General features: G+C 47.7%; 1 protein-coding gene across 1 annotated transcript in view; it reads left to right on the top strand.

Moving 5' to 3' along the window:
* The first annotated feature begins 434 nt into the window (after nt 1–434).
* LOC137302558 (hydroperoxide isomerase ALOXE3-like) overlaps nt 435–25,740 on the top strand; it is a 50,127-nt gene continuing 24,821 nt past the window's right edge. Inside the window, 6 exon segments of the mRNA XM_067972299.1 lie at nt 435–614; nt 4,564–4,768; nt 9,591–9,672; nt 13,058–13,180; nt 14,381–14,484; nt 15,799–15,971. Of these exon segments, the coding sequence (XP_067828400.1) occupies nt 468–614; nt 4,564–4,768; nt 9,591–9,672; nt 13,058–13,180; nt 14,381–14,484; nt 15,799–15,971 (834 nt within the window). The 5' untranslated portion in view covers nt 435–467.

Here is a 25,740-nt window from a genome sequence, read left to right on the forward strand (position 1 = left end):
CACACACCATCCCGACTTGGAAATATATCGCCGTTCCTTCATCGTCGCTGGGTCAAAATCCTGGAACTCCCTTCCTAACAGCACTGTGGGAGAACCGTCACCACACGGACTGCAGCGGTTCAAGAAGGCGGCTCACCACCACCTTCTCAAGGGCAATTAGGGATGGGCAATAAATGCTGGCCTCGCCAGCGACGCCCACATCCCATGAACGAATGAGAAAAACTGTATGCTTAGTAAACCTTTAACAGCTAATTTTAAAAAACCTTATCGAGAAACTTACACTAACACAACGCCCACAGCTCTTGTCAGAGCTTTCGAAGACTGATTTGTCCTTGACGCTTGAGATTTCCTAATGCAGTTTACCAAATATGGTTTGATTTCTATTCCATGACATACCAGCTCTAGGCTCTCAGTATAAAGGCAGCGGAGATCTGTCTCTCGCTACGTTCTGCAGCTCAGGCATCAGCATGTCTCTTATCTATCAAGTAACAGTCACCACCGGGAGCTTGTTCTCAGCCACTTCGGTTGATAAAATTTACGTGTCCTTGGTGGGGTCACTCGGCAAATCCGAAAAGCTTCGGGTCTGGAGATTTTCCACTTTTCTGCAAAGGAGTGTGAGTATTCCCTCGATAACTGGAGCAGGACTTGGGTTTTATTAATAAAGGGAAAAGCAGGGAGTTATTGCTGGGCTCTGAAAATCCAATGAATTTCTGGGTATATTTATTGATTTTGCTAACATTATGCATTTAAAAGATTTAAATAAGGAGTTTTGTGTTTGTTATATTATATTGATTATTACTTTATGATAAACAGCAGTCAGCCAGCTCATCGATGCAATGAGTTTGCAAAGAATCCAATTCTACTGAAATATGGGAATAATCATTGTGGAAGTTTCCCTCTGTATTGATGAGTCCAAACTTATTTACAAGTGTGGGTCGAGGGATTCGAGAGCTGGTGGGCTGGAACAGTTGGGTTTGAAGAGCTGAAGGATTTCAGAGAGGAAGTTCCGAGAAAGGAAAAGGGTTTGAACAGCGGAGGGTGCAGGGGCTATTGGAGCATCACTGGGCAGTGCCTCAGAATTGTGTGGCAAAACTCACACGGTGGGGCTCCAGCCAAAGGAGCTCGTCATTATGGCCCTTCCGACAAGGTAGAATGAAGAGAGGAGGCTGAGGGTCTCTGGCACTGGGGAGTGGAGACTGAGGGTCTCTGGCACTGGGGAGTGGAGTCTGAGGGTCTCTGTTATTGGGGAGTGGAGACTGAGGGTCTCTGGCACTGGGGAGTGGAGTCTGAGGGTTTCTGTTATTGGGGAGTGGAGACTGAGGGTCTCTGGCACTGGGGAGTGGAGACTCAGGGTCTCTGGCACTGGGGAGTGGAGTCTGAGGGTCTCTGTTATTGGGGAGTGGAGACTGAGGGTCTCTGGCACTGGGGAGTGGAGTCTGAGGGTCTCTGGCACTGGGGAATGGAGACTGAGGGTCTCTGTTATTGGGGAGTGGAGTCTGAGGGTCTCTGTTATTGGGGAGTGGAGACTGAGGGTCTCTGTTATTGGGGAGTGGAGACTGAGGGTCTCTGTTATTGGGGAGTGGAGTCTGAGGGTCTCTGTTATTGGGGAGTGGAGACTGAGGGTCTCTGTTATTGGGGAGTGGAGACTGAGGGTCTCTGTTATTGGGGAGTGGAGTCTGAGGGTCTCTGTTATTGGGGATTGGAGTCTGAGGGTCTCTGTTATTGGGGAGTGGAGACTGAGGGTCTCTGTTATTGGGGAGTGGAGACTGAGGGTCTCTGTTATTGGGGAGTGGAGTCTGAGGGTCTCTGGCACTGGGGAGTGGAGTCTGAGGGTCTCTGTTATTGGGGAGTGGAGACTGAGGGTCTCTGTTATTGGGGAGTGGAGTCTGAGGGTCTCTGTTATTGGGGAGTGGAGTCTGAGGGTCTCTGTTATTGGGGAGTGGAGTCTGAGGGTCTCTGTTATTGGGGAGTGGAGTCTGAGGGTCTCTGGCACTGGGGAGTGGAGACTGAGGGTCTCTGTTATTGGGGAGTGGAGTTTGAGGGTCTCTGGCACTGGGGAGTGGAGACTGAGGGTCTCTGGCACTGGGGAGTGGAGTCTGAGGGTCTCTGTTATTGGGGAATGGAGTCTGAGGGTCTCTGTTATTGGGGAGTGGAGTCTCAGGGTCTCTGGCACTGGGGAGTGGAGTCTGAGGGTCTCTGTTATTGGGGAGTGGAGACTGAGGGTCTCTGTTATTGGGGAGCGGAGTCTGAGGGTCTCTGGCACTGGGGAGTGGAGACTGAGGGTCTCTGTTATTGGGGAGTGGAGTCTGAGGGTCTCTGGCACTGGGGAGTGGAGACTGAGGGTCTCTGTTATTGGGGAGTGGAGTCTGAGGGTCTCTGTTATTGGGGAGTGGAGTCTGAGGGTCTCTGTTATTGGGGAGTGGAGTCTGAGGGTCTCTGTTATTGGGGAGTGGAGTCTGAGGGTCTCTGTTATTGGGGAGTGGAGTCTGAGGGTCTCTGGTATCAGGGAGTGGAGTCTGAGGGTCTCTGTTATTGGGGAGTGGAGTCTGAGGGTCTCTGGTATCAGGGAGTGGAGTCTGAGGGTCTCTGTTATTGGGGAGTGGAGTCTGAGGGTTTCTGGTATCAGGGAGTGGAGTCTGAGGGTCTCTGTTATTGGGGAGTGGAGTCTGAGGGTCTCTGTTATTGGGGAGTGGAGACTGAGGGTCTCTGTTATTGAGGAGTGGAGTCTGAGGGTCTCTGTTATTGGGGAGTGGAGTCTGAGGGTCTCTGGTATCAGGGAGTGGAGTCTGAGGGTCTCTGTTATTGGGGAGTGGAGTCTGAGGGTCTCTGTTATTGGGGAGTGGAGACTGAGGGTCTCTGTTATTGGGGAGTGGAGTCTGAGGGTCTCTGTTATTGGGGAGTGGAGTCTGTGGGTCTCTGGTATCAGTGAGTGGAGTCTGAGGGTCTCTGTTATTGGGGAGTGGAGTCTCAGGGTCTCTGTTATTGGGGAGTGGAGACTGAGGGTCTCTGTTATTGGGGAGTGGAGTCTGAGGGTCTCTGTTATTGGGGAGTGGAGTCTCAGGGTCTCTGTTATTGGGGAATGGAGTCTGAGGGTCTCTGTTATTGGGGAGTGGAGTCTGAGGGTCTCTGTTATTGGGGAGTGGAGTCTGAGGGTCTCTGTTATTGGGGAGTGGAGACTGAGGGTCTCTGTTATTGGGGACTGGAGTCTGAGGGTCTCTGGTATCAGGGAGTGGAGTCTGAGGGTCTCTGGTATCAGGGAGTGGAGTCTGAGGGTCTCTGTTATTGGGGAGTGGAGTCTGAGGGTCTCTGTTATTGGGGAGTGGAGACTGAGGGTCTCTGTTATTGGGGAGTGGAGACTGAGGGTCTCTGTTATTGGGGAGTGGAGTCTGAGGGTCTCTGGTATCAGGGAGTGGAGTCTGAGGGTCTCTGTTATTGGGGAGTGTAGACTGAGGGTCTCTGTTATTGGGGAGTGGAGTCTGAGGGTCTCTAGTATCAGGGAGTGGAGACTGAGGGTCTCTGTTATTGGGGAGTAGAGTCTGAGGGTCTCTGGTATCAGGGAGTGGAGTCTGAGGGTCTCTGTTATTGGGGAGTGGAGTCTGAGGGTCTCTGTTATTGGGGAGTGGAGACTGAGGGTCTCTGTTATTGGGGAGTGGAGTCTGAGGGTCTCTGTTATTGGGGAGTGGAGTCTGAGGGTCGCTGTTATTGGGGAGTGGAGTCTGAGGGTCTCTGTTATTGGGGAGTGGAGACTGAGGGTCTCTGTTATTGGGGAGTGGAGTCTGAGGGTCTCTGTTATTGGGGAGTGGAGTCTGAGGGTCTCTGTTATTGGGGAGTGGAGACTGAGGGTCTCTGTTATTGGGGAGTGGAGTCTGAGGGTCTCTGTTATTGGGGAGTGGAGTCTGAGGGTCTCTGTTATTGGGGAGTGGAGTTTGAGGGTCTCTGGTATCAGGGAGTGGAGTCTCAGGGTCTCTGTTATTGGGGAGTGGAGTCTGAGGGTCTCTGTTATTGCGGAGTGGAGTTTGAGGGTCTCTGGTATCAGGGAGTGGAGACTGAGGGTCTCTGTTATTGGGGAGTGGAGTCTGAGGGTCTCTGTTATTGGGGAGTGGAGTCTGAGGGTCTCTGTTATTGGGGAGTGGAGACTGAGGGTCTCTGGTATCAGGGAGTGGAGACTGAGGGTCTCTGTTATTGGGGAGTGGAGTCTCAGGGTCTCTGTTATTGGGGAATGGAGTCTGAGGGTCTCTGTTATTGGGGAGTGGAGTCTGAGGGTCTCTGGTATCAGGGAGTGGAGTCTGAGGGTCGCTGTTATTGGGGAGTGGAGACTGAGGGTCTCTGGTATCAGGGAGTGGAGACTGAGGGTCTCTGTTATTGGGGAGTGGAGTCTGAGGGTCTCTGGTATCAGGGAGTGGAGACTGAGGGTCTCTGTTATTGGGGAGTGGAGTCTGAGGGTCTCTGGTATCAGGGAGTGGAGACTCAGGGATTCCCCTGCGGTGAAGGAGTTGAGCTTGGGATCGCCCTGTGCATCACAGATATAAAACCAGTTGCTCATTGTCATTTGTTTTTTCTCAGTCCAAGAGCTTTACGATTGAAAGCAAAAGTGATCTTGGGGAGATCCTGCTGGTGAAGTTGTACAAATATAAACATTTACTGTTGCCTGAAGACAGCTGGTATTGTCAAGATATCATTGTGTTAGCACCAAATAACCAAGTCTACAATTTCCCATGCCATAGTTGGCTCACTGATGAAGACACTCTGGATATCATTGAAGGAACAGGTAAAATTAAGGAATTTATATACAGACACGTTTTGGGAAGATGCTACAATTTTGGGTTTTCCCTCAATTATTTCACAAAAATGGTCATTATAATCTAGAGGGTTGTAGGGACCTGGAATTACCTCCCAGAAATTGTGGTGGAGGCAGATCCATAACAGCTTTTAAAAGAGAAGAGGATAAATAATAGAAAGCAAAAAAAAAGCGATAAGGGGAAAGGGAAGGGGACTGAGACTCACTGAATGGCTTTCAGAGAGCTGGCAACGGCTTGATGGGCTGAATGGCTCCTTTTTTGCTGTAAAATTCTACGTTTGTATGATCAAGTAGGAATATATTAAATATAAAAATATAAAGGTAATGAACAAAGTCAACAGTTGCTTTGTTACCCTTCTTAATAACTTTTGCTGAAGAAATGAAATTATTTTTCAATTTTCAAAAACAAGTTCCTCATTACTGATGAAGTGAATTCAGTAAAGTCTTGTCTTCGCAGATTAACCTCAGTGTTGGTGTGTAAAGTGGAGTGAAATGTGATGCACAGAAAATATGCCTCATGCTATTGAGCCCTTTGACCTAATCCCAGAACAAAGCCTAAACTGAAGAACAGGTTCCTGTTTTTATCCACTTCATACCAAAACAATAACCTGCATTTATATAGCGCCTTTAATACAGTAAAACGTCCCAAGGTGCTTCACAGGAGTGATTATTAAACAAAATTTGACACCGAGCCACATAAGGAGATATTAGGTCAGGTGACCAAAAGTTTGGTCAAAGAGGGAGGTTTTAAGGAGCGTCTTAAAGGAGGAGAGAGAGGCGGAGAGGTTTAGGGAGGGAATTCCAGAGCTTAGGGCCCAGGCAGCTGAAGGCACGGCCGCCAATGGTGGAGCGATGGAAATCGAGGATGTGCAAGAGGCCAGAATTGGAGGAGCGCAGAGATCTCGGAGGGTTGTAGGGGCTGGAGGAGGTTACAGAGATAGGGAGGGGGGCGAGGGCCATGGAGGGATTTGAAAACAAGGCTGAGCGTTTTAAAATCGAGGTGTTCCCGGACCGGGAGCCAGTGTAGGTCAGTGAGCACAGGGGGTGATGGGTGAACGGGACTTGGTGCGAGTTAGGATACGGGCAGCAGAGTTTTGGATGAGCTTAAGTATATAGAGGGTGGAAGATGGGAGGCCGGCCAGGAGAGCATTGGAATAGTCGAGTCTGGAGGTAACAAAGGCACGGGTGTTGTCAGCGGACATGTGGAATCTGATGTTGTGTTTTCGGATGATGTTGCCGAGGGGCAGCATGTAGATGAGAAATAGGAGGGGGCCAAGGATAGATCCCTGGGGGACTTGTAAGGTGTTGTGTTCCCTTCCACCTTACATTGGTTCTTGGACCTCGGAATTACAAAAACAAAATTGCTCGCGTCAAACAGGCTTCAGCTCAACCCAAACTCGTTAGTTTATTAGACCAACAGAAACACCCGAACAAACCCTTCTGTGATTTGACTGAAACTTACAATCACCATGTGGCTGGTTGTTACCGATGCTGATCGTAGGCCTGGACCTGAAATGACCGGTTTCCGTCCTTCTTCCCTTGACTGCAGTCTCCGCAGTCCAAACCCCTCAGTGATTGGCCTGGAACTGACAATCACCCACGTGGCTGGTCGTTACCGATGCTGATCGTGGGCCTGGATCTGGAGGCGACTGGGTCTCCGTCCGTCTTCACCTGACTGCAGCCTCCACGTGCTGCTCTTGTACCTTCTTATAGTGTTCCAGTCACGCAAACCCCCACCTGGGCCTCGTCCGTGGTTTCAGCGATCAATCTGTTGGATTGTTTCACATTCACACCTCTTCATTGGGGCATCTCGGTGATTCAAAACTCCTTCGTTGTGCAGAGCTGTGAGGCCGAGAGACAACTCCTGATCTCCTCCCCGCTACCTCCACAGTATCACGACAATGCGGGACTCCTCACCGTGACGGGCCCTCGGCTCACAGCATTGTTTAGGTGTGAAAGGCCTTCCGTTCTTGTCCGAGACTGAGCATGGCTCAGAGGCTCAGTTTGATTCGACATTGTCTCGATGTTAATGTGTCTTTATGTAAGGAATCTTACACCAGGTTATAGTCCAACAGTTTTATTTTAAAATGGTGGTTGTTAACCTGGTGTTGTAAGATTCCTTACATTTGTCCACCCCAGTCCATCACCGGCATCTCCACATCAATGTGTCTTTGCCAGGGGATCATTGTTTGATGTAAATGAGTCTCTGAAACTGACCATGGGCTGGAGTCTCTTTGACTGCACCTCATAGAGTCATGGAGAGTTATACAGCACGGATAGAGGCCCTTCGGCCCATCGTGTCCGCGCCGGCCATCAAGCCCAGTCTAATCTAATCCCATATTCCAGCATTTGGTCCGTAGCCTTGTATGCTATGGCATTTCAAGTGCTCATCCAAATGCTTCTTGAATGTTGTGAGGGTTCCTGGGGTTAACTGTTCCATATCTCACAGCCTGTTTCATGTCGTGCAGTTTTTACAGTGTTTTTATAGTATTTTCCATATTTGTAGTCTTACAGACTCCAGAGGTAACGGTGCGGGAGCAGGAAGAGAAGCTTTTTGAAGTTGGTTTCCAGTCAAATTTAGAAATATAGGAACAAAAGGAGGCCATTCAGCCCCTCAAACCGGTTCTGCCATTCAATTAGATCATGGCTGATCTGTATCTTAGCTTCATTTAACTGCCTTGGTTCCATAATCAAGGTAACCGTGGGAGAGAACCTTCACCATACGGACTGCAGCAGTTCAAGAAGGCGTCTCACCACCACCTTCTTAAGGGCAGTTAGGGATGGGCATTAAATGCCGGCCTCGCCAGCGACGCCCACATCCCATGAACGAATAAAAAAAAACCTTAATCCCCTCACCCAACAAAAGTCTATCAATCTCCAATTTGAAATTTTCAATTGACCCCCAGCCTCAACAGCTTTTTGGGGGAGAGAGTTCCAGATTCCCACTCCCCTTTGTGTGAAGAAGTGCTTCCTGACATCACCCCTGAACGGCCTGGCTCTAATTTTAAGGTTCTGCCCCCTTGTTCTGGACTCCCCCGACCAGAGGAAATAGTTTCTCTCTATCGACCCTATCAAATCCTTTAATCATCTCAAACCCCTCGATTAGATCACCCCTTAATCTTCTACACTCGAGGGAATACAAGCCCAGTCTGTGCAACCTGTCCTCGTAATTTAACCCTTTCAGCCCCGGTATCATTCTGGTGAATCTGCGCTGCCCCCCCTCCAAGGCCAATCGATCCTTCCTGAGGGGCGGGGCCCAGAACTGAACCCAGTCTCTAAATGGGGCCTTTTAGATGATTTTTTTTCCCTGTCCACTAGCTTTTAATGTAAAGCTGAGGCCCCAGTACAGATCCTTGGGAGACACCACTAGTCACATCCTGCCAAGTTGAGTGTATACTCATTATTCCAACTCCCTGCCCCCGACCTCCTCACCAATTCCCAATTTTTACATTTTGAAATACAATATGAAAAGTCAATAATTACATGGTTGAATAAATACATTTATGCATGTATGGAATTCAAACAAATGCACAAACCTACAGCAGAGAACTTGTTTGTGCAGGTATCATCTCGCTCATATATTTCCAGACAAACAAGTTTGTCAGCGAATTATAATTCGAGTTTCATATTGGATACTTTTTCAGAATACGGGAACTTTTGCCTCTTGCATCATTATACAAGTACAATCAATTTAAACCAGTAACCCACCTAATGGAGAATCAAAGTCCCTTTTTGCTCATCAGTCTCAGGAAGAAGCCAACCAGCCAGTAAGTGAAATAGGTCCTGCCAGCTCTTACAATATGAGCAATCGACACTTCCTGATAGAGGCCGCTGTATGTTTTGATTGCACGGTGCGGTGTGAGAGTACACAGTGGCACTTTGGGTGTGTTGGCATGGAGTAGATCACCAGATAATCGAGGCAGCACCTCTTGTCTGCCTCAGAGACAGACACAGAGACCAGTTCAGGAATGTTCTGTAACATCCCCGACACACTGAGGCAGAAATTCGTTTGCGACACTAGGCGGGCATGAACCCTAACCCTAACCCTAACCAACCTTCTGCCCAAACAGGTAGAACTGAGGCCCAATCGATATTGGTCCTTGGGCCTTATTTCAATGTCCCATGAACTGTGTACAGGGGAAGTAGAACGGGAGGGGGTGGGGCATTCCTGGGTCACTAGAGGCCGTCATGAGTGCTGTGGGACCGGGAGGAACACTCCTGCTCTTCCTGCCTCCACATGAATGTTTGTTTAAAAAAAAGAAAACTTTACCTTACTGGTGGTGTCCACTTGTTAGGGCTGCATCTACTCCTGGAAAAGCTGAGTGGAGTCGGCCTGGTGCCTGCTCTGCTCAGAACAGCCCAATTTCAGCAAAGGGTCTTTAAAGAGGCGTCGGCCCCTCATTAGCATTTGCAAGGGATCTAAAGCCTGTTTTAGGCTGAGCCCAGGGAGGCCTCTAGTGTTTCTGAATCAAAATGGCCTTGTACATGTTTCCAATGCTGTTCGGGTGCAGGAGGTTGGACCTTGGTCCTCAGATTGGACGTCTGTGACCCCGTTTTTCACCCAGAGTCCTTGCCTGTGACAAGGTACTTGGCTGGCACAGAGCGCAGATCGGAGAAGTGCAAGAGTAGTGCCCAGGATTGTCTAACTGATGCTTGCGGTGGGTCAGGTACTTTAACCTTGGGTAAAGACCCAAAGAAACAGAAATCTCATCTGTTGTTTGATTTTCAATTGACAAGAAAATTACTTTTATTACAATTGTGTCCTTGACATTTTTTTATTGTCCTTGTCCAGCACGGAAAAGGCATGAATATAAATCAGACATCCTTGATCAACACTGGATCAATGAAATAAAGAGAAGGCAAGAAGCATATCAGTGAGTATTGCAGTGATATGTAAGTGTTAGAATGAGGTAACCATATTACACTGAGTAAGAATTGCTGCATTTTTCTGCTGATGTAACTTTGAAACAGGTCCATTAACTCAATATAGAGTGGAGAACAAACCTGGGATCTACTGACAGTTCATGGCAAAGACCCACACTGGGTGGTGAGTGTCTCTCTGGGGGTCTGGACATCTCAGTGTGCTAGAACATTGTCCTCTCACTTCTAGAACCAAGGGTTCAAACCCAGCCCAGACAGTTTGAAGATCTCCTGAATCTCATGACTACCAAAGCTTTTGGTACTGGAGGTTTGAAGCAGTTGCTGGCCTGGCAAGTGTAGCAAGTTTGTGGTCTGCTCATTAACTCCGTCACCTTAGGTTCAAACTAAGGACAGACTGGTGGGATCATATGCAGCAGTATGATGAGATCTACAATTCCTCCTCCTTCAGGATCTTGGTGTGCAAGTTCACAGATCCCTGAAGGCGGCGGAACAGGTAGATAAGGTGGTAAAGAAGGCATATGGGATACTTGCCTTTATTAGCCGAGGCATAGAATATAAGAGCAAGGAGGTTATGATGGAGCTGTATGAAACACTGGTTAGGCCACAGCTGGAGTACTGTGTGCAGTTCTGGTCGCCACACTACAGGAAGGATGTGATCGCTTTGGAGAGGGTGCAGAGGAGATTCACCAGGATGTTACCAGGGCTGGAGCGCTTCAGCTATGAAGAGAGACTGGGAAGATTGGGTTTGTTTTCCTTGGAGCAGAGGAGGCTGAGGGGGGACATGATTGAGGTGTACAAAATTATGAGGGGCACAGATAGGATGGATACTAAGGAGCTTTTTCCCTTCGTTGAGGGTACTATAACAAGGGGACATAGATTCAAGGTAAAAGGCGGGAGGTTTAGAGGGGATTTGAGAAAGAACTTTTTCACCCAGAGGGTGGTTGGAGTCTGGAACTCACTGCCTGAAAGGGTTGTGGAGGCAGGAACCCTCACAACATTCAAGAAGCATTTGGATGAGCACTTGAAATGCCATAGCATACAAGGCTACGGACCAAATGCTGGAATATGGGATTAGAGTAGACAGGGCTGATGGCCGGCGCGGACACGATGGGCCGAAGAGCCTCTATCTGTGCTGTATAACTCTATGACTCTATGACTATGACTCTATGACTCTAGGAACAGCACATTACCTGCAGTCAGGTGGCCTGAACCTAGAAGTAACATCATGAAGGACAAGAGGCAGGAACTAATGTCATGAAGGTCAAGAGACAAATGTGTGACCTTCTGACAACCCCTCCTCCCAATGGCTTCCAAGCCTCTATAGCAATAAGTCCTACTGTGCCTGCAAAAATGAGAAGACGTTTGGTGGTGAAGAACGAGTGTCTTGTCTGCAAAGATTTAGGTGCTGGTCAATTCCAGGGATCCAGGTCTAACCATTCAGGGTTGACTATCAGGGAATGTCACAGGCTGCAACACCCTATTACAAACTCCACAGATCAAGGAAAGGCTGCATTTTGCTCTAGTCACTTCTCAATGAGCTGGGGTAGGTGCACTGGAGAAGGGGGCCCAAAACAATCCTGGCGTACACCTTCATATATTGAGATTATATCATTTGAAGTGGTCCATGTGGTGTTCAGGTGTATGGGTGAGATCACAAGTAATGTAAATATCCCAAAGACAACAACTTCCATCTCCACCTATCATTGCCAGTTAGATAATAGTAACTGCTCTCAGGCTGAAACCCCCCTCTCTGTACTGGTTGTAAGAGTCATATGTGAAATGACTTTGGGTCGTCTCAACCCAATTCCCTCTTGGCACAAATGGGTAAAATATGCCTCAGAGAAACGCTCCATGAGAACAGATCAATATTAAACTAGAGGGAGCTTTACTCTGTATCTAACCCTGTACCTGCCCTGGGAGTGTTTGATGGGACAGTGTAGAGGGAGCTTTACTCTGTATCTAACCCTGTACCTGCCCTGGGAGTGTTTCATGGGACAGTGTAGAGGGAGCTTTACTCTGTATCTAACCCTGTACCTGCCCTGGGAGTGTTTGATGGGACAGTGTAGAGGGAGCTTTACTCTGTATCTAACTAATGCTGTACCTGCCCTGGGAGCGTTTGATGGGACAGTGTAGAGTGAGCTTTACTCTGTATCTAACCCTGTACCTGCCCTGGGAGTGTTTCATGGGACAGTGTAGAGGGAGCTTTACTCTGTATCTAACCCTGTACCTGCCCTGGGAGTGTTTCATGGGACAGTGTAGAGGGAGCTTTACTCTGTATCTAACCCTGTACCTGCCCTGGGAGTGTTTCATGGGACAGTGTAGAGGGAGCTTTACTCTGTATCTAACTAATGCTGTACCTGCCCTGGGAGTGTTTGATGGGACAGTGTAGAGGGAGCTTTACTCTGTATCTAACCCTGTACCTGCCCTGGGAGTGTTTCATGGGACAGTGTAGAGGGAGCTTTACTCTGTATCTAACCCTGTACCTGCCCTGGGAGTGTTTCATGGGACAGTGTAGAGGGAGCTTTACTCTGTATCTAACCCGTGCTGTACCTGCCCGGGAGTGTTTGATGGGACAGTGTAGAGGCAGCTTTACTCTGTATCTAACCCTGTACCTGCCCTGGGAGTGTTTGATGGGACAGTGTAGAGGGAGCTTTACTCTGTATCTAACCCGTGCTGTACCTGCCCTGGGAGTGTTTGATGGGACAGTGTAGAGGGAGCTTTACTCTGTATCTAACCCTGTACCTGCCCTGGGAGTGTTTGATGGGACAGTGTAGAGGGAGCTTTACTCTGTATCTAACCCGTGCTGTACCTGCCCTGGGAGTGTTTGATGGGACAGTGTAGAGGGAGCTTTACTCTGTATCTAACCCGTGCTGTCCCTGCCCTGGGAGTGTTTGATGGGACAGTGTAGAGGGAGCTTTACTCTGTATCTAACCCGTGCTGTCCCTGCCCTGGGAGTGTTTGATGGGACAGTGTAGAGGGAGCTTTACTCTGTATCTAACCCTGTACCTGCCCTGGGCGTGTTTGATGGGTCAGTGTAGAGGGAGCTTTACTCTGTATCTAACCCGTGCTGTCCCTGCCCTGGGAGTGTTTGATGGGACAGTGTAGAGGGAGCTTTACTCTGTATCTAACCCTGTACCTGCCCTGGGAGTGTTTGATGGGACAGTGTAGAGGGAGCTTTACTCTGTATCTAACCCGTACTGTATGTGATCTGGGAGTGCTTTGCTTGATGCTGACACCGGGTGCAAACACTGAAAGATATCCCATTCTCTAGCGTAACATCTCTCAACTTAATAAGCAGTGATATTACACCAAAAATATTGATTGCATATTTGATTATTTATATTGTATTCTTAAATAAACACTTGTCTTGGTTTTCAGGTGGAGCTCTTATGCTCCTGGGATTCCCAGATGTATTAAGGCGGAAAGTAACAGTGATTTGCCCAAAGATGCACGTTATACGCTTGAGAGAAAATTTGGCGCTCTCTTAAATGTTGATTCTGCGTAAGTATTGTATCAGGAGTGAGGTATCGTTTAAAGTCAGAAATACCCACAAGGTGCTGAGGTGGATCAAGTAATAAATGCACTGCCGCGGTTCGGCTGCTCAAATCCATTGTAACCCCCGTAGTGATAGCCAGAGAATCACCTGCAACGGCTTCTCTTCCTGCTCCCATGCCTGAATGAGCAGAAATTTCCTCCAAATAAATATTGGGAAGACCGAAGCCGTTGTCTTCAGTCCCCACCACAAACTCCGTTCCCTAGTCACCGACTCCATCCCTCTCTCTGGCCACTGTCTGAGGCTGAACCAGACTGTTCCCCACCTCGGCCTCCGATTGACCATGAGATGAGCTTCCGACCACAAATTCTCTCCATCACCAAGACCACCTACTTCCACCTCCGTAACATCGCCCGTCTCCATCCCCTGCCTCAGCTCATCTGCTGCTGAAACCCTCACCCGTGCCTTTGTTACCTCCAGACTCGACTATTCCAATGCTCTCCTGCCCGGCCTCCCATCTTCCACCCTCCATAAACTTAAGCTCATCCAAAACTCTGCTGCCCGTATCCTAACTCGCACCGAGTCCCGTTCACCCATCACCCCCTGTGCTCGCTGACCTACATTGGCTCCCGGTCCGGGAACGCCTCGATTTTAAAATTCTCATCTTTGTTTTCAAATCCCTCCATGGCCCTCGCCCCCCTCCCTATCTCTGTAACCCCCTCCAGCCCCTACAACCCTCCGAGATCTCTGCGCTCCTCCAATTCTGGCCTCTTGCGCATCTCCCGATTTCCATCGCTCCACCATTGGCGGCCGTGCCTTCAGCTGCCTGGGCCCTAAGCTCTAGAATTCCCTCCCTAAACCTCTCCGCCTCTCTCTCCTCCTTTAAGACGCTCCTTAAAACCCACTTCTTTGACCAAGCTTTTGGTCACTTGTCCTAATATCTCCTTATGTGGCTCGGTGTCAAATTTTGTTTGATAATCGCTCCTGTGAAGCGCCTCGGGACATTTTACCAAATTAAAGGCGCTATATAAATGCAGGTTTTCGTTGTTGTTGTTGTTGTTGTGATGCGCCGTGCTCAGGTCTCTGACAGGATATCTGCACTCACCTCCTCACTCACTCACTGGGAGTTGTAAAGTCATTTCCACTTGCAATAGTAAAAGATTTAATCTTTTATTGCTTTTAATTGTAATCTGTTTTTGTTAACTCAGCATTTTAGAGCTTGGTCTGAACCCACTGAAAATGTCTCGGAAGGCATGGAGTCGCCTGGGTGAAATCCATAAGAAGTGTGACTTCAGCAATGTTCCAGTCTCAGGTATTTCCCCTGATATCCAGTGTTTCAGAGGCATTGAATGGGGCTTCCCAGTGGCTCAGTGGGTAAAGCCTTGACCACAGAGCAGGGAAGATCTCAAGATCAATCCCTGATCGGTGCTGAGTTATCTGATTGCAGTTTTGGTGCCACCGTTGTCTCTGTGTCAGAAGGTAGTGGATTCTAACGCCATCTACGAACTTGGCAACATAAGACTCCAGTGCGGTACTGAGGGGGTCTTTCGGATGGCCGAGGCACCACCTGCCCTCTCAGGTGGATATGAAAGATCCGACTTCCACTATTTTGGAGGAGAGCAGGGGGAGGTCTCCCTGTTGTCCGGGGGCCAATATTTATCCCTCAACCAACATCACTAAAACAGAGAAACGAGAAAGTTGAAAATAGACGTCACTGAGTTTTCAAACGGAGCCGGGAAAGGGGTGAGGGGTCGATTTGAGGTCAGGAAGCCCATTAGCACAGGTTTCCGGGGTCGGGGTTGGAGGGGGAGGGTCGGAGGATTGGAGGTCGGGGTCGGAGGAGCGGGGGTCGGAGGGGGAGGATCAGGGTCGGGGGTCAGGGTCGAAGGATCGGGGTCAGGGTTGGAGGACCGGGGGTCAGAGGGGAAGGATCGGGGTCGGAGGATCGGGGGTCAGAAAGGAGGATCGGGTCGGGGGTTTGGGAGTCCGTGATCGAGGGTCAGGGGTCCGTGATTGGGGGGGGGCGGAGTCTGCGATCGGGGGAGGGTCCGTGATCTAGTGGGGGTCTGCGATCGGGGGCGGGGGTGTCGGTGCAGGTAGACTTGTTGGGCCTGGGGGAAGCAGTCCTCTCCTCCGGGCCCACAGGCCGTGCCAGAAAGACCTGTTAGTCTCGGGCCTTCTCACCTCCTTTCATGAGGTGTAAAACAGAAGGCCCGAGAATCCCGGCCCCTCGGGGTTGAAATGGGGAATTAGTTAAAAATGGAGGCCTGAAGCCTCCTTGAAAGGTTTTAAGGCCCGACCCACCTCCTGGGAACGGGTTGGCCGCCCACCCCTCGTCCCACCCCGGTGAAAACCGGAAATGGGCGGATTAGAGGCAGGATGGGGGTGGGTCTGAAATGGCCCCCCCGCCTCAACCCACACGTTTTTTACTTTTAAAATTGAGCCCGTAGTGTTGTTGCTTGTCTGAGAACCTGTCCTGTGGGAGAAATGGGTTTAATGGGTGAATACTTGTGGTATATAAAGTTTGGTTTCCAAAGGATTGTACCATCCTGGATCACCAAGACCCACTGCTACCTAACGTAGTTTGCATTGAGATGAACAGATGTTTCTGCTTTTTCACACACAGCATATGTTGTAAACCATTGGAAAGAAGACACATTCTTTGGTTACCAATACTTGAATGGATCGAACCCTGTACTAATCAAACAATGCAGAGACATCCCACCAAAATTCCCTGTTACAGATGAAATGGTCTCCCCATTTCTTGGGCCAAGCACCACACTCCAGCATGAGCTCCAGGTAGGTGTGGTGTATCTGTGCTGCCAAACCTTGATTACAAATAAACTTACTCCAGCAGGACAGTCACACTGTGGAATGTGCAATCATACACTGACCACGTCACAATGTGCAATCATACACTGACCACGTCACAATGTGCAATCATACACTGACCACGTCACAATGTACAATCATACACTGACCACGTCACACTGTGCAATCATACACTGACCACGTCACACTGTGCAATTATACACTGACCACGTCACACTGTGCAATCATACACTGACCACGTCACACTGTGCAATCATACACTTGTAAACAATTTTACAACACCAAGTTATAGTCCAGCAATTTTATTTTAAATTCACAAGCTTTCGGAGATTTTCTCCTTCCTCAGGCAAATGTTTCAAGAGCTCCTTGAAGCCTACGCATTTATACATATAGAACAATACATGGTGTTTACAGACTGCCCCTGCAACTGCCCGTTGCCAAGGCAATCACCGTGTTCAGACAGAGAGGTGTCACCTGCAGAACCCCCGAATACACATTCAACAAAAAAACAAACAGGGAAAAAAAACAGAGAAAAAAAACACAGAGAGAGGCAGAAACATCCGGAAGGCAGAGAGAGCCAGCAAATGACCCATTATATTAAAAACAGATAACATTTGTTCGCTGGTGGGGTAACGTGTAGCGTGACATGAACCCAAGATCCCGGTTGAGGCCGTCCTCATGGGTGCGGAACTTGGCTATCAATTTCTGCTCGACGATTTTGCGTTGTCGTGTGTCTCGAAGGCCGCCTTGGAGTACGCTTACCCGAAGGTCGGTGGATGAATGTCCATGACTGCTGAAGTGTTCCCCGACTGGGAGGGAACCCTCCTGTTTGGCGATTGTTGCGCGGTGTCCGTTCATCCGTTGTCGCAGCGTCTGCATTGACAATCATACACCATTGACAATCATACACTGACCACGTCACACTGTGCAATCATACACTGACCACGTCACACTGTGCAATCATACACTGACCACGTCACACTGTGCAATCATACACTGACCACGTCACAATGTGCAATCATACACTGACCACGTCACAATGTGCAATCATACACTGACCACGTCACACTGTGCAATCATACACTGATCACGTCACACTATGCAATCATACACTGACCACGTCACACTGTGCAATCATACACTGATCACGTCACAATGTGCAATCATACACTGACCACGTCACACTGTGCAATCATACACTGACCACGTCACACTGTGCAATCATACACTGACCACGTCACAATGTGCAATCATACACTGACCACGTCACACTGTGCAATCATACACTGACCACGTCACACTGTGCAATCATACACTGACCACGTCACACTGTGCAATCATACACTGACCACGTCACAATGTGCAATCATACACTGACCACGTCACACTGTGCAATCATACACTGACCACGTCACACTGTGCAATCATACACTGACCACGTCACACTGTGCAATCATACACTGACCACGTCACAATGTGCAATCATACACTGACCACGTCACAATGTGCAATCATACACTGACCACGTCACAATGTGCAATCATACACTGACCACGTCACACTGTGCAATCATACACTGACCACGTCACACTGTGCAATCATACACTGACCACGTCACACTATGCAATCATACACTGACCACATCACACTGTGCAATCATACACTGACCACGTCACACTATGCAATCATACACTGACCACGTCACAATGTGCAATCATACACTGATCACGTCACACTATGCAATAAACCAGAAAACAAACCTTCACCTCGGTCGTTTCACAACTGAGATCATTTAATAGGTTTAAACAACAACAACTTGCATTTATAAAGTTCCTTTAACATAGTAAAATGACCCAAGGTGCTTCACAGGAGTGATTATCAAACAAAATTTGACACTGAACCACAAAAGGAGATATTAGGACACTTGGTCAAAGAGGTAGAACATAAGAACATAAGAAATAGGAGCAGGAGTAGGCCATATGGCCCCTTGAGCCTGCTCCGCCATTCAATAAAGGTAGGTCTTAAGGAGCGTCTTAAAGGAGGAGAGAGAGGTAGAGAGGCGGAGAGGTTTAGGGAGGGAATTCCAGAGCTTGGGGCCGAGGCAGCTGAAGGCATGGCCTCCAATGGTGGAGTGATTAAAATTGGGGATGTGCGAGAGGCCAGAATTGGAGGAGCGCAGAGATCTCGGAGGGTTGTAGGGGCTGGAGGAGGTGACAGAGATAGGGAGAGGTGAGGCCATGGAGGGATTTGAACACAAGGATGAAAATTTTAAAATTGAGGCGTTCCCGGACTGGTGAACGGGACTTGGTGCGAGTTAGGAGACGGTCAGCAGAGTTTTGGACGAGCTGAAGTTTATGGAGGGTGGGAGATGGGAGGCCGGGCAGGAGAGTATTGGAATAGTCGAGTCTGGAGGTAACAAAGGCACGGATGTGGGTTTTAGCAGATCATTTAATAGGTTTAGCAGATGAGCTGAGGCAGGGGCAGAGACGGACAATGTTATGGAGGTGGAAATAGGCGGTCTTGGTGATGGAGAGGACATGGGGTCGGAAGGACAGCTGAAAGTGAAATAGGACACCAAGGTTGGCCAGGCAGTAGCCAGGGAGAGGGATGGAATCGGTGGCTAGAGAATGGAGATTGTGGTGGGAACCGAAGACATTGGCTTCGGCTTCCCCAATATTTAGTTGGAGGAAATTTTTGCTCATCCAATACTGGATGTTGATGAGCAGCATGGCAAATCGGAGGTTTTGGTGAGGTCGGGAGAGGTGTTGGTGAGGTCGGTGAGAGGTTTTGGTGAGGTCGGGAGAGGTGTTGGTGAGGTCGGTGAGAGGTTTTGGTGAGGTCGGGAGAGGTGTTGGTGAGGTCGGGAGAGGTGTTGGTGAGGTCGGGAGAGGTTTTGGTGAGGTCGGTGAGAGGTTTTGGTGAGGTCGGTGAGAGGTGTTGGTGAGGTCGGTGAGAGGTTTTGGTGAGGTCGGTGAGAGGTTTTGGTGAGGTCGGGAGAGGTTTTGGTGAGGTCGGGAGAGGTTTTGGTGAGGTCGGGAGAGGTTTTGGTGAGGTCGGTGAGAGGTGTTGGTGAGGTCGGTGAGAGGTTTTGGTGAGGTCGGTGAGAGGTGTTGGTGAGGTCGGTGAGAGGTTTTGGTGAGGTCGGTGAGAGGTGTTGGTGAGGTCGGTGAGAGGTTTTGGTGAGGTCGGTGAGAGGTTTTGGTGAGGTCGGTGAGAGGTGTTGGTGAGGTCGGTGAGAGGTTTTGGTGAGGTCGGTGAGAGGTTTTGGTGAGGTCGGTGAGAGGTTTTGGTGAGGTCGGTGAGAGGTGTTGGAGGGGTCGGTGAGAGGTTTTGGTGAGGTCGGTGAGAGGTGTTGGAGGGGTCGGTGAGAGGTTTTGGTGAGGTCGGTGAGAGGTTTTGGTGAGGTCGGGAGAGGTTTTGGTGAGGTCGGGAGAGGTTTTGGTGAGGTCGGTGAGAGGTGTTGGAGGGGTCGGTGAGAGGTTTTGGTGAGGTCGGTGAGAGGTTTTGGTGAGGTCGGTGAGAGGTTTTGGTGAGGTCGGTGAGAGGTTTTGGTGAGGTCGGTGAGAGGTGTTGGTGAGGTCGGTGAGAGGTTTTGGTGAGGTCGGTGAGAGGTTTTGGTGAGGTCGGGAGAGGTTTTGGTGAGGTCGGTGAGAGGTTTTGGTGAGGTCGGGAGAGGTTTTGGTGAGGTCGGTGAGAGGTTTTGGTGAGGTAGAGCTGGGCGTCGTCAACATGTATGTGGAAGGCGATGTGTTTTTGGATGATGTCGCTGAGGAGCAGCATGTAGATGAGAAATGGAGGGGCCAAGGATAGATCCTTGGGGGACTCCATAAGTAATGGTGTGGTGGTGGGGAGAGGAGCCATTGCAGGTGATTCTCTGGCTGCAACTGGATAGATAAGATTGGAACCAGGCGAGGGCAGTCCGATTAAGCTGGACAACAGAGGAGAGGCGTTGGAGGACGGTGTGGTCGACCGTGTCAAAGGCTGCAGACAGGTCGAGAAGGATGAGGAGGGAAAGTTTACCACGGTCACAGTCACATAAATTCCCCCATTTTCCGAGTTGTCCGAATCTCTCTTTAACTATTCCATTACTATTTATGTGCTTCTAAAAGCCTTTACTTTTTCCTTTTATATTATCTGCTGGTCTTTTCTCACATTTCATTTTAGTTATTCTTATTTCCCTTTTCATCTCCTCACCGATAATAATGAAACTATTATATATTATATAGGATAATGCACAGAATGTGTTACTTTCATAGAATCATAAAGCACAGAAGGAGGCCATTCGGCCCATCGTGCCTGTGCCGGCTCTTTGAAAGATCTATCCAATTAGTCCCACTCCCCCCTGCTCTTTCCCCAGAGCCCTGCAAATTTTTCCCCTTCAAGTATTTATCCAATTCCCTTTTGAAAGTTATTATTGAATCTGCTTCCACCGCCCTTTCAGGCAGCGCATTCCAGATCATCACAACTCACTGCATAAAAAAAATTCTCCTCATTTGCCCCCTAGATTTTTTGCCAATTACCTTAAATCTGTGTCCTCTGGTTACCGACCCTCCTGCCACTGGAAACAGTTTCTCCTTATTTACTTCATCAAAACCCCTCATGATTTTGAACACCTCGATTAAATCTCCCCTGAACCTTCTCTGCTCTAAGGAGAACAATCCCAGCTTCTCCAGTCTCTCCACATAACTGAAGTCCCTCATCCCTGGGACCATCCTGGTAAATCTCCTCCGCACCCTCTCCAAGGCCTTGACATCCTTCCTAAAGTGCGGTGCCCAGAATTGGACACAATACTCCAGCTGAGGCCTAACCAGTGTTATATAAAGGGTTTAGTATAACTTCCTTGTTTTTGTACTCTATGCCTCTATTAATAAAACCCAGGATCCCGTATGATTTTTTAACAGCCTGCTCAACTTGTCCTACTGCCTTCAAAGATTTGTGTACATACACCCCCAGGTTTCTCTGTTCCTGCACCCCCTTTAAAATTGTACCATTTAGTTTATTTTGCTTCTCCTCATTCTTCCTACCAAAATGTATCACTTCACACTTTTCTGCGTTAAATTTCATCCTCCACGTGTCTGCCCATTTCACCAGTCTGTCTCTATCCTCCTGAAGTCTGTTACTATCCTCCACATTGTTTACTACATTTCTGAGTTTTGTGTAATCTGTAAACTTTGAAATTATACCCTCTATCCCCAAGTCCAGGTCATTAATATATATCAAAAAGAGCAGTGGTCCCAATACTGACCCCTGGGGAACACCACTGTAAACTTCCCTCCAGTCTGAAAAACAACTGTTCACCACTACTCTCTGCTTTCTGTTCTTTAGCCAAATTTGTATTCATGCTGCCACTGACCCTTTAATCCCATGGGGTTTAATCTTGTTACTAAGTCATTTATGCGGCACTTTATCGAACATTTTCTGATAGTCCATATACACAACATCAACAAAATCAACTATTTCCACCCTTACTTCCCTCAGTAACCTAGGATACACCCCATCCGGACCAGGAGACTTTTCTACTGTCCCAGTGATCACTCCAGTCATTGACTGAACAGAATGTGTTACATAAGAACATAAGAAATAGGAGCAGGAGTCGGCCATTCGGCCCCTCGATCCTGCTCCGCCATTCAATCAGATCATGGCTGATCTTCGACCTCAACTCCACTTTCCCGCCCGATCCCCATATCCCTTGATTCCCCTCGAGTCCAAAAATCTATCGATCTCAGTCTTGAATATACTCAATGACTGAGCATCTACAGCCCTCTGGGGTAGAGAATTACAAAGATTCACAACCCTCTGAGTGAAGAAATTTCTCCTCACCTCAGTCTTGAATGGCCGACCCCTTATCCTGAGACCATGCCCCCTAGTTCTAGACTCTCCAGCCAGGGGAAACAATCTCTCAGCATCGAGCCTGACATAGAAACATAGAAATATAGAAAATAGGAGCAGGCGTAGGCCATTCGGCCCTTCAAGCCTGCTCCGCCATTAAATCTGATCATGGCTGATCCTCTATCTCAATACCATATTCCCGCTCTCTCCCCATACTCCTTGATGCCTTTTGTGTCTAGAAATCTATCCAGCTCCTTGAATATATTCAGTGTCTTGGCCTCCACAGCCCTCTGGGGTAGAGAATTCCACAGGTTCACCACCCTCTGAGTGAAGACATTTCTCCTCATCTCAGTCCTAAATATCCTACCCCGTATCCTGAGACTGTGACCCCTCGTTCTGGACCCCCCAGCCAGGGGAAATATCCTCCCTGCATCCAGTCTGTCTAGCCCTGTCAGAATTTTATACATTTCAATGAGATCCCCTCTCATTCTTCTAAACTCGAGTGAATACAGGCCGAGTCGACCCAATCTCTCCTCATACGACAGTCCTGCCATCCCAGGAATCAGTCTGGTGAACCTTCGCTGCACTCCCTCTATAGCAAGTATATCCTTTCTTAGGTAAGGAGACCAAAACTGCGCACAATACTCCAGGTGTGGTCTCACCAAGGCCCTGTATAACTGCAGTAAGACATCCTTGCTCCTGTACTCAAATCCTCTTGTACTGAAGGCCAACATACCATTTGCCTTCCTAACTGCTTGCTGCACCTGCATGTTTACTTTCAGTGACTGGTGTACAAGGACACCCAGGTCCCTTTGTACATCAACATTTCCCAATCTATCACCATTTAAATAATACTCAGTCTTTCTGTTTTTCCTTCCGAAGTGGATAACTTCACATTTATCCACATTATACTGCATCGGCCATGTATTTGCCCACTCACTCAACTTGTCTAAATCGACTTGAAGCCTCTTTGCATCTTCCTCACAACTCACAATCCCACCTAGTTTTGTGTCATCAGCAAACTTGAAAATATTATATTTGGTTCCCTCATCCAAATCATTGATATATATTGTGAATAGCTGGGGCCCAAGCACTGATCCCTGCGATACCCCACTAGTCACTGCCTGACACCCCGAAAAAGACCCATTTATTCCTACTCTCTGTTTCCTGTCTGTTAACCAATTTTCAATCCATGTCAGTATATTACCACCAATCCCATGTGCTTGAATTTTGCACACTAACCTCATGTGTGGGACTTTATCAAAGGCCTTCTGAAAATCCAAATACACCACATCCACTGGTTCTCCCCTATCTATTCTACCAGTTACATCCTCAAAAAACTCCAATAGGTTTGTCAAACACGATTTCCCTTTTATAAATCCACGTTGACTTTGTCTAATCCCGTTGATATTTTCTAAGTGTCCTGTTATCACATCCTTTATAATAGACTCTAGCATTTTCCCTACTACTGATGTTCGGCTAACAGGTCTGTAGTTCCCTGTTTTCTCTCTCCCTCCTTTCTTAAATAGTGAGGTTACATTTGCCACCCTCCAATCTGCAGGAACTGTTCCATAATCTATAGAATTTTGGAAGATGACAACCATGCATCCACTATTTCTATGGAGATGAAGGAATGCCGATATATTTCCAAGTCGGGATGGTGTGTGACTTGAAGGGGAACGTGCCTGCTGCCCTTGTCCTACTAGGTGGTAGAGGTCGCAGGTTTGTGAGGTGCTGTCGAAGAAGCCTTGGCGAGTTGTCCAGGTCTTGCTGCATGCAGGCACGGACTGCTTCATTATCCGAGGATAACCCATTTATCCCTACTCACTGTTTTCTGTCCGTTAACCAATCGTTCATCCCTGCTAATACATTACCCCCAACCCCACGAATCCTTCCCTTGTGTAACAACCTTTTATGTGGCACCTTATCGAATGCTTTTTGAAAATCCAAATATACAACATCCACTGGTTCCCCTTTATCTATCCTGCTAGTTACATCCTCAAAAAACTCTAATAAATTTGTCAAACACGATTTCCCTTTCATAAAACCGTGTTGACTCTTCCTAATCATATTATGATTTTCTAAGTGCCCTGTTACCACTTCCTTAATAATGGATTCCAGCATTTTCCCAATGACTGATGTCAGGCTAACTGGCCTGTAGTTCCCTGTTTTCTTTCTCCCTCCTTTCTTGAATAGCGGGGTTACATTTGCTTCCTTCCAATCCACTGGAACCATTCCAGAATCTAGAGAATTTTGGAAGATTATAACCAATGCATCCACTATCTCTGCAGCCACCTCTTTTAGAATCCTAGGATGTAGATCGTCAGGTCCAGGGGATTTGTCGGATTTTAGTCTCATTAGTTTGTCCAGTAAGTCCACTTTTCTGTAGTGATATTGATTGTTTTAAGTTCCTCACTCTCATTAGCCCCTTGGTTCCCCACTATTTCTGGTATGTTTTTTGTGTCTTCTACTGTGAAGACAGATACAAAATATTTGTTTAACGCATCTGCCATTTCCTGATTCCCCATTATAATTTCTCCTGTCTCAGTCTCTACAGAACCAACATTTACTTTTGCTGCTCTCTTCCTTTTTACATACTCGTAGAAGCTCTAACAATCCGTTTTTATATTTCTTGCTAGTTTACTCTCAGATTCTATTTTCTCCCTTTTTATCAATTTTTTGGTCGTCCTTTGCTGGTTTCTAAAACTCTCCTAATCCTCAGGCTCACTACTCTTCTTGGCAACATTATAGGCCTCTTCTTTCAATCTAAAATTCTCCTTAACTTCTTTAGTTAGCCACGGGTGGATCACTTTTCCCGTGGAGTTTTTATTTCTCAATGGAATGTGTATTTGTTGAGAATATTGAAATATTTCTTTCAATGTTTGCCATTGCTTTTCAACCATCACACCCTTTAATCTAATTTCCCAATCTACCGTAGCCAATTCACCCCTCATATCTATGTAATTGGCTTTATTTAAGTTTAAGACACTAGTTTCTGACTTAAGTACGTTACTTTCAAATTCAATGTGAAATTCAATCATATTATGATCACTCTTCCCCAGAGGATCCTTTACTGAGCGAATACTAATTAATCCAGTCTCATTACATAAGACAGGATCTAAAATAGCCTGTTCCCTGATTGGTTCCTCGACATATTGCTCTAGGAAACTGTCTCCAATACATTCCATGAACTCGTCCTCCAGACTACCTTTGCCAATTTGATTTGCCCAGTCTATATGCAGATTAAAGTCCCCCATGATTACTGCATTTCCTTTGTGACAAGCTCCTATTTCATGATTAATACTCTGTCCGACAGTATTGCTACTATTGGGGGGCCTATAAACTGCTCCCACCAGTGTTTTCTGCCCCTTGTTATTTCTAATTTCCACTCAGACTGATTCTACTTCCTGACCTTCTGAGCCGAGATCCTTTCTCACCACAGTCCTTATGTCATCCTTTATTATCAGGGCTACACCCCCTCCTTTTCCATTCTGCCTGTCTTTTCTAAATGTCCTGTACTCTGGAATATTTAGTTCCCAACCTCGGTCACTTTGTGACCATGTCTCTGTAATGGCTTTTAGACCAAACCCATTTATCTCGATTTGTGCCATTAATTCCTCGATCTTGTTGTGAATGCTCCGTGCATTCAGATAAAAACCCTTTAATTTAGACTTTTTACCATTTTTTCCTGCTTTGACCTTACTTGTTGCACTATTATTGGTAAACTCTCTGTCTCTTCCTGCCTCACTCTGCTTATCTTTACCCAAGTAATTACACTGTTCTGTTAACTTAACTTTTCTCATTAGATTTCCAAATTTCCCCTTCCCCTGACCCCTCCCCCCACCTTTTAGTTTAAAAGCCCTGTCTACAGCCCTCGCTATTCGATTCACCAGGACCCTGGTCCCAG

This window comes from Heptranchias perlo, chromosome 35 (genome assembly GCF_035084215.1).
Source record: "Heptranchias perlo isolate sHepPer1 chromosome 35, sHepPer1.hap1, whole genome shotgun sequence".
In the NCBI taxonomy this organism is placed as follows: Eukaryota; Metazoa; Chordata; class Chondrichthyes; order Hexanchiformes; family Hexanchidae; genus Heptranchias; species Heptranchias perlo.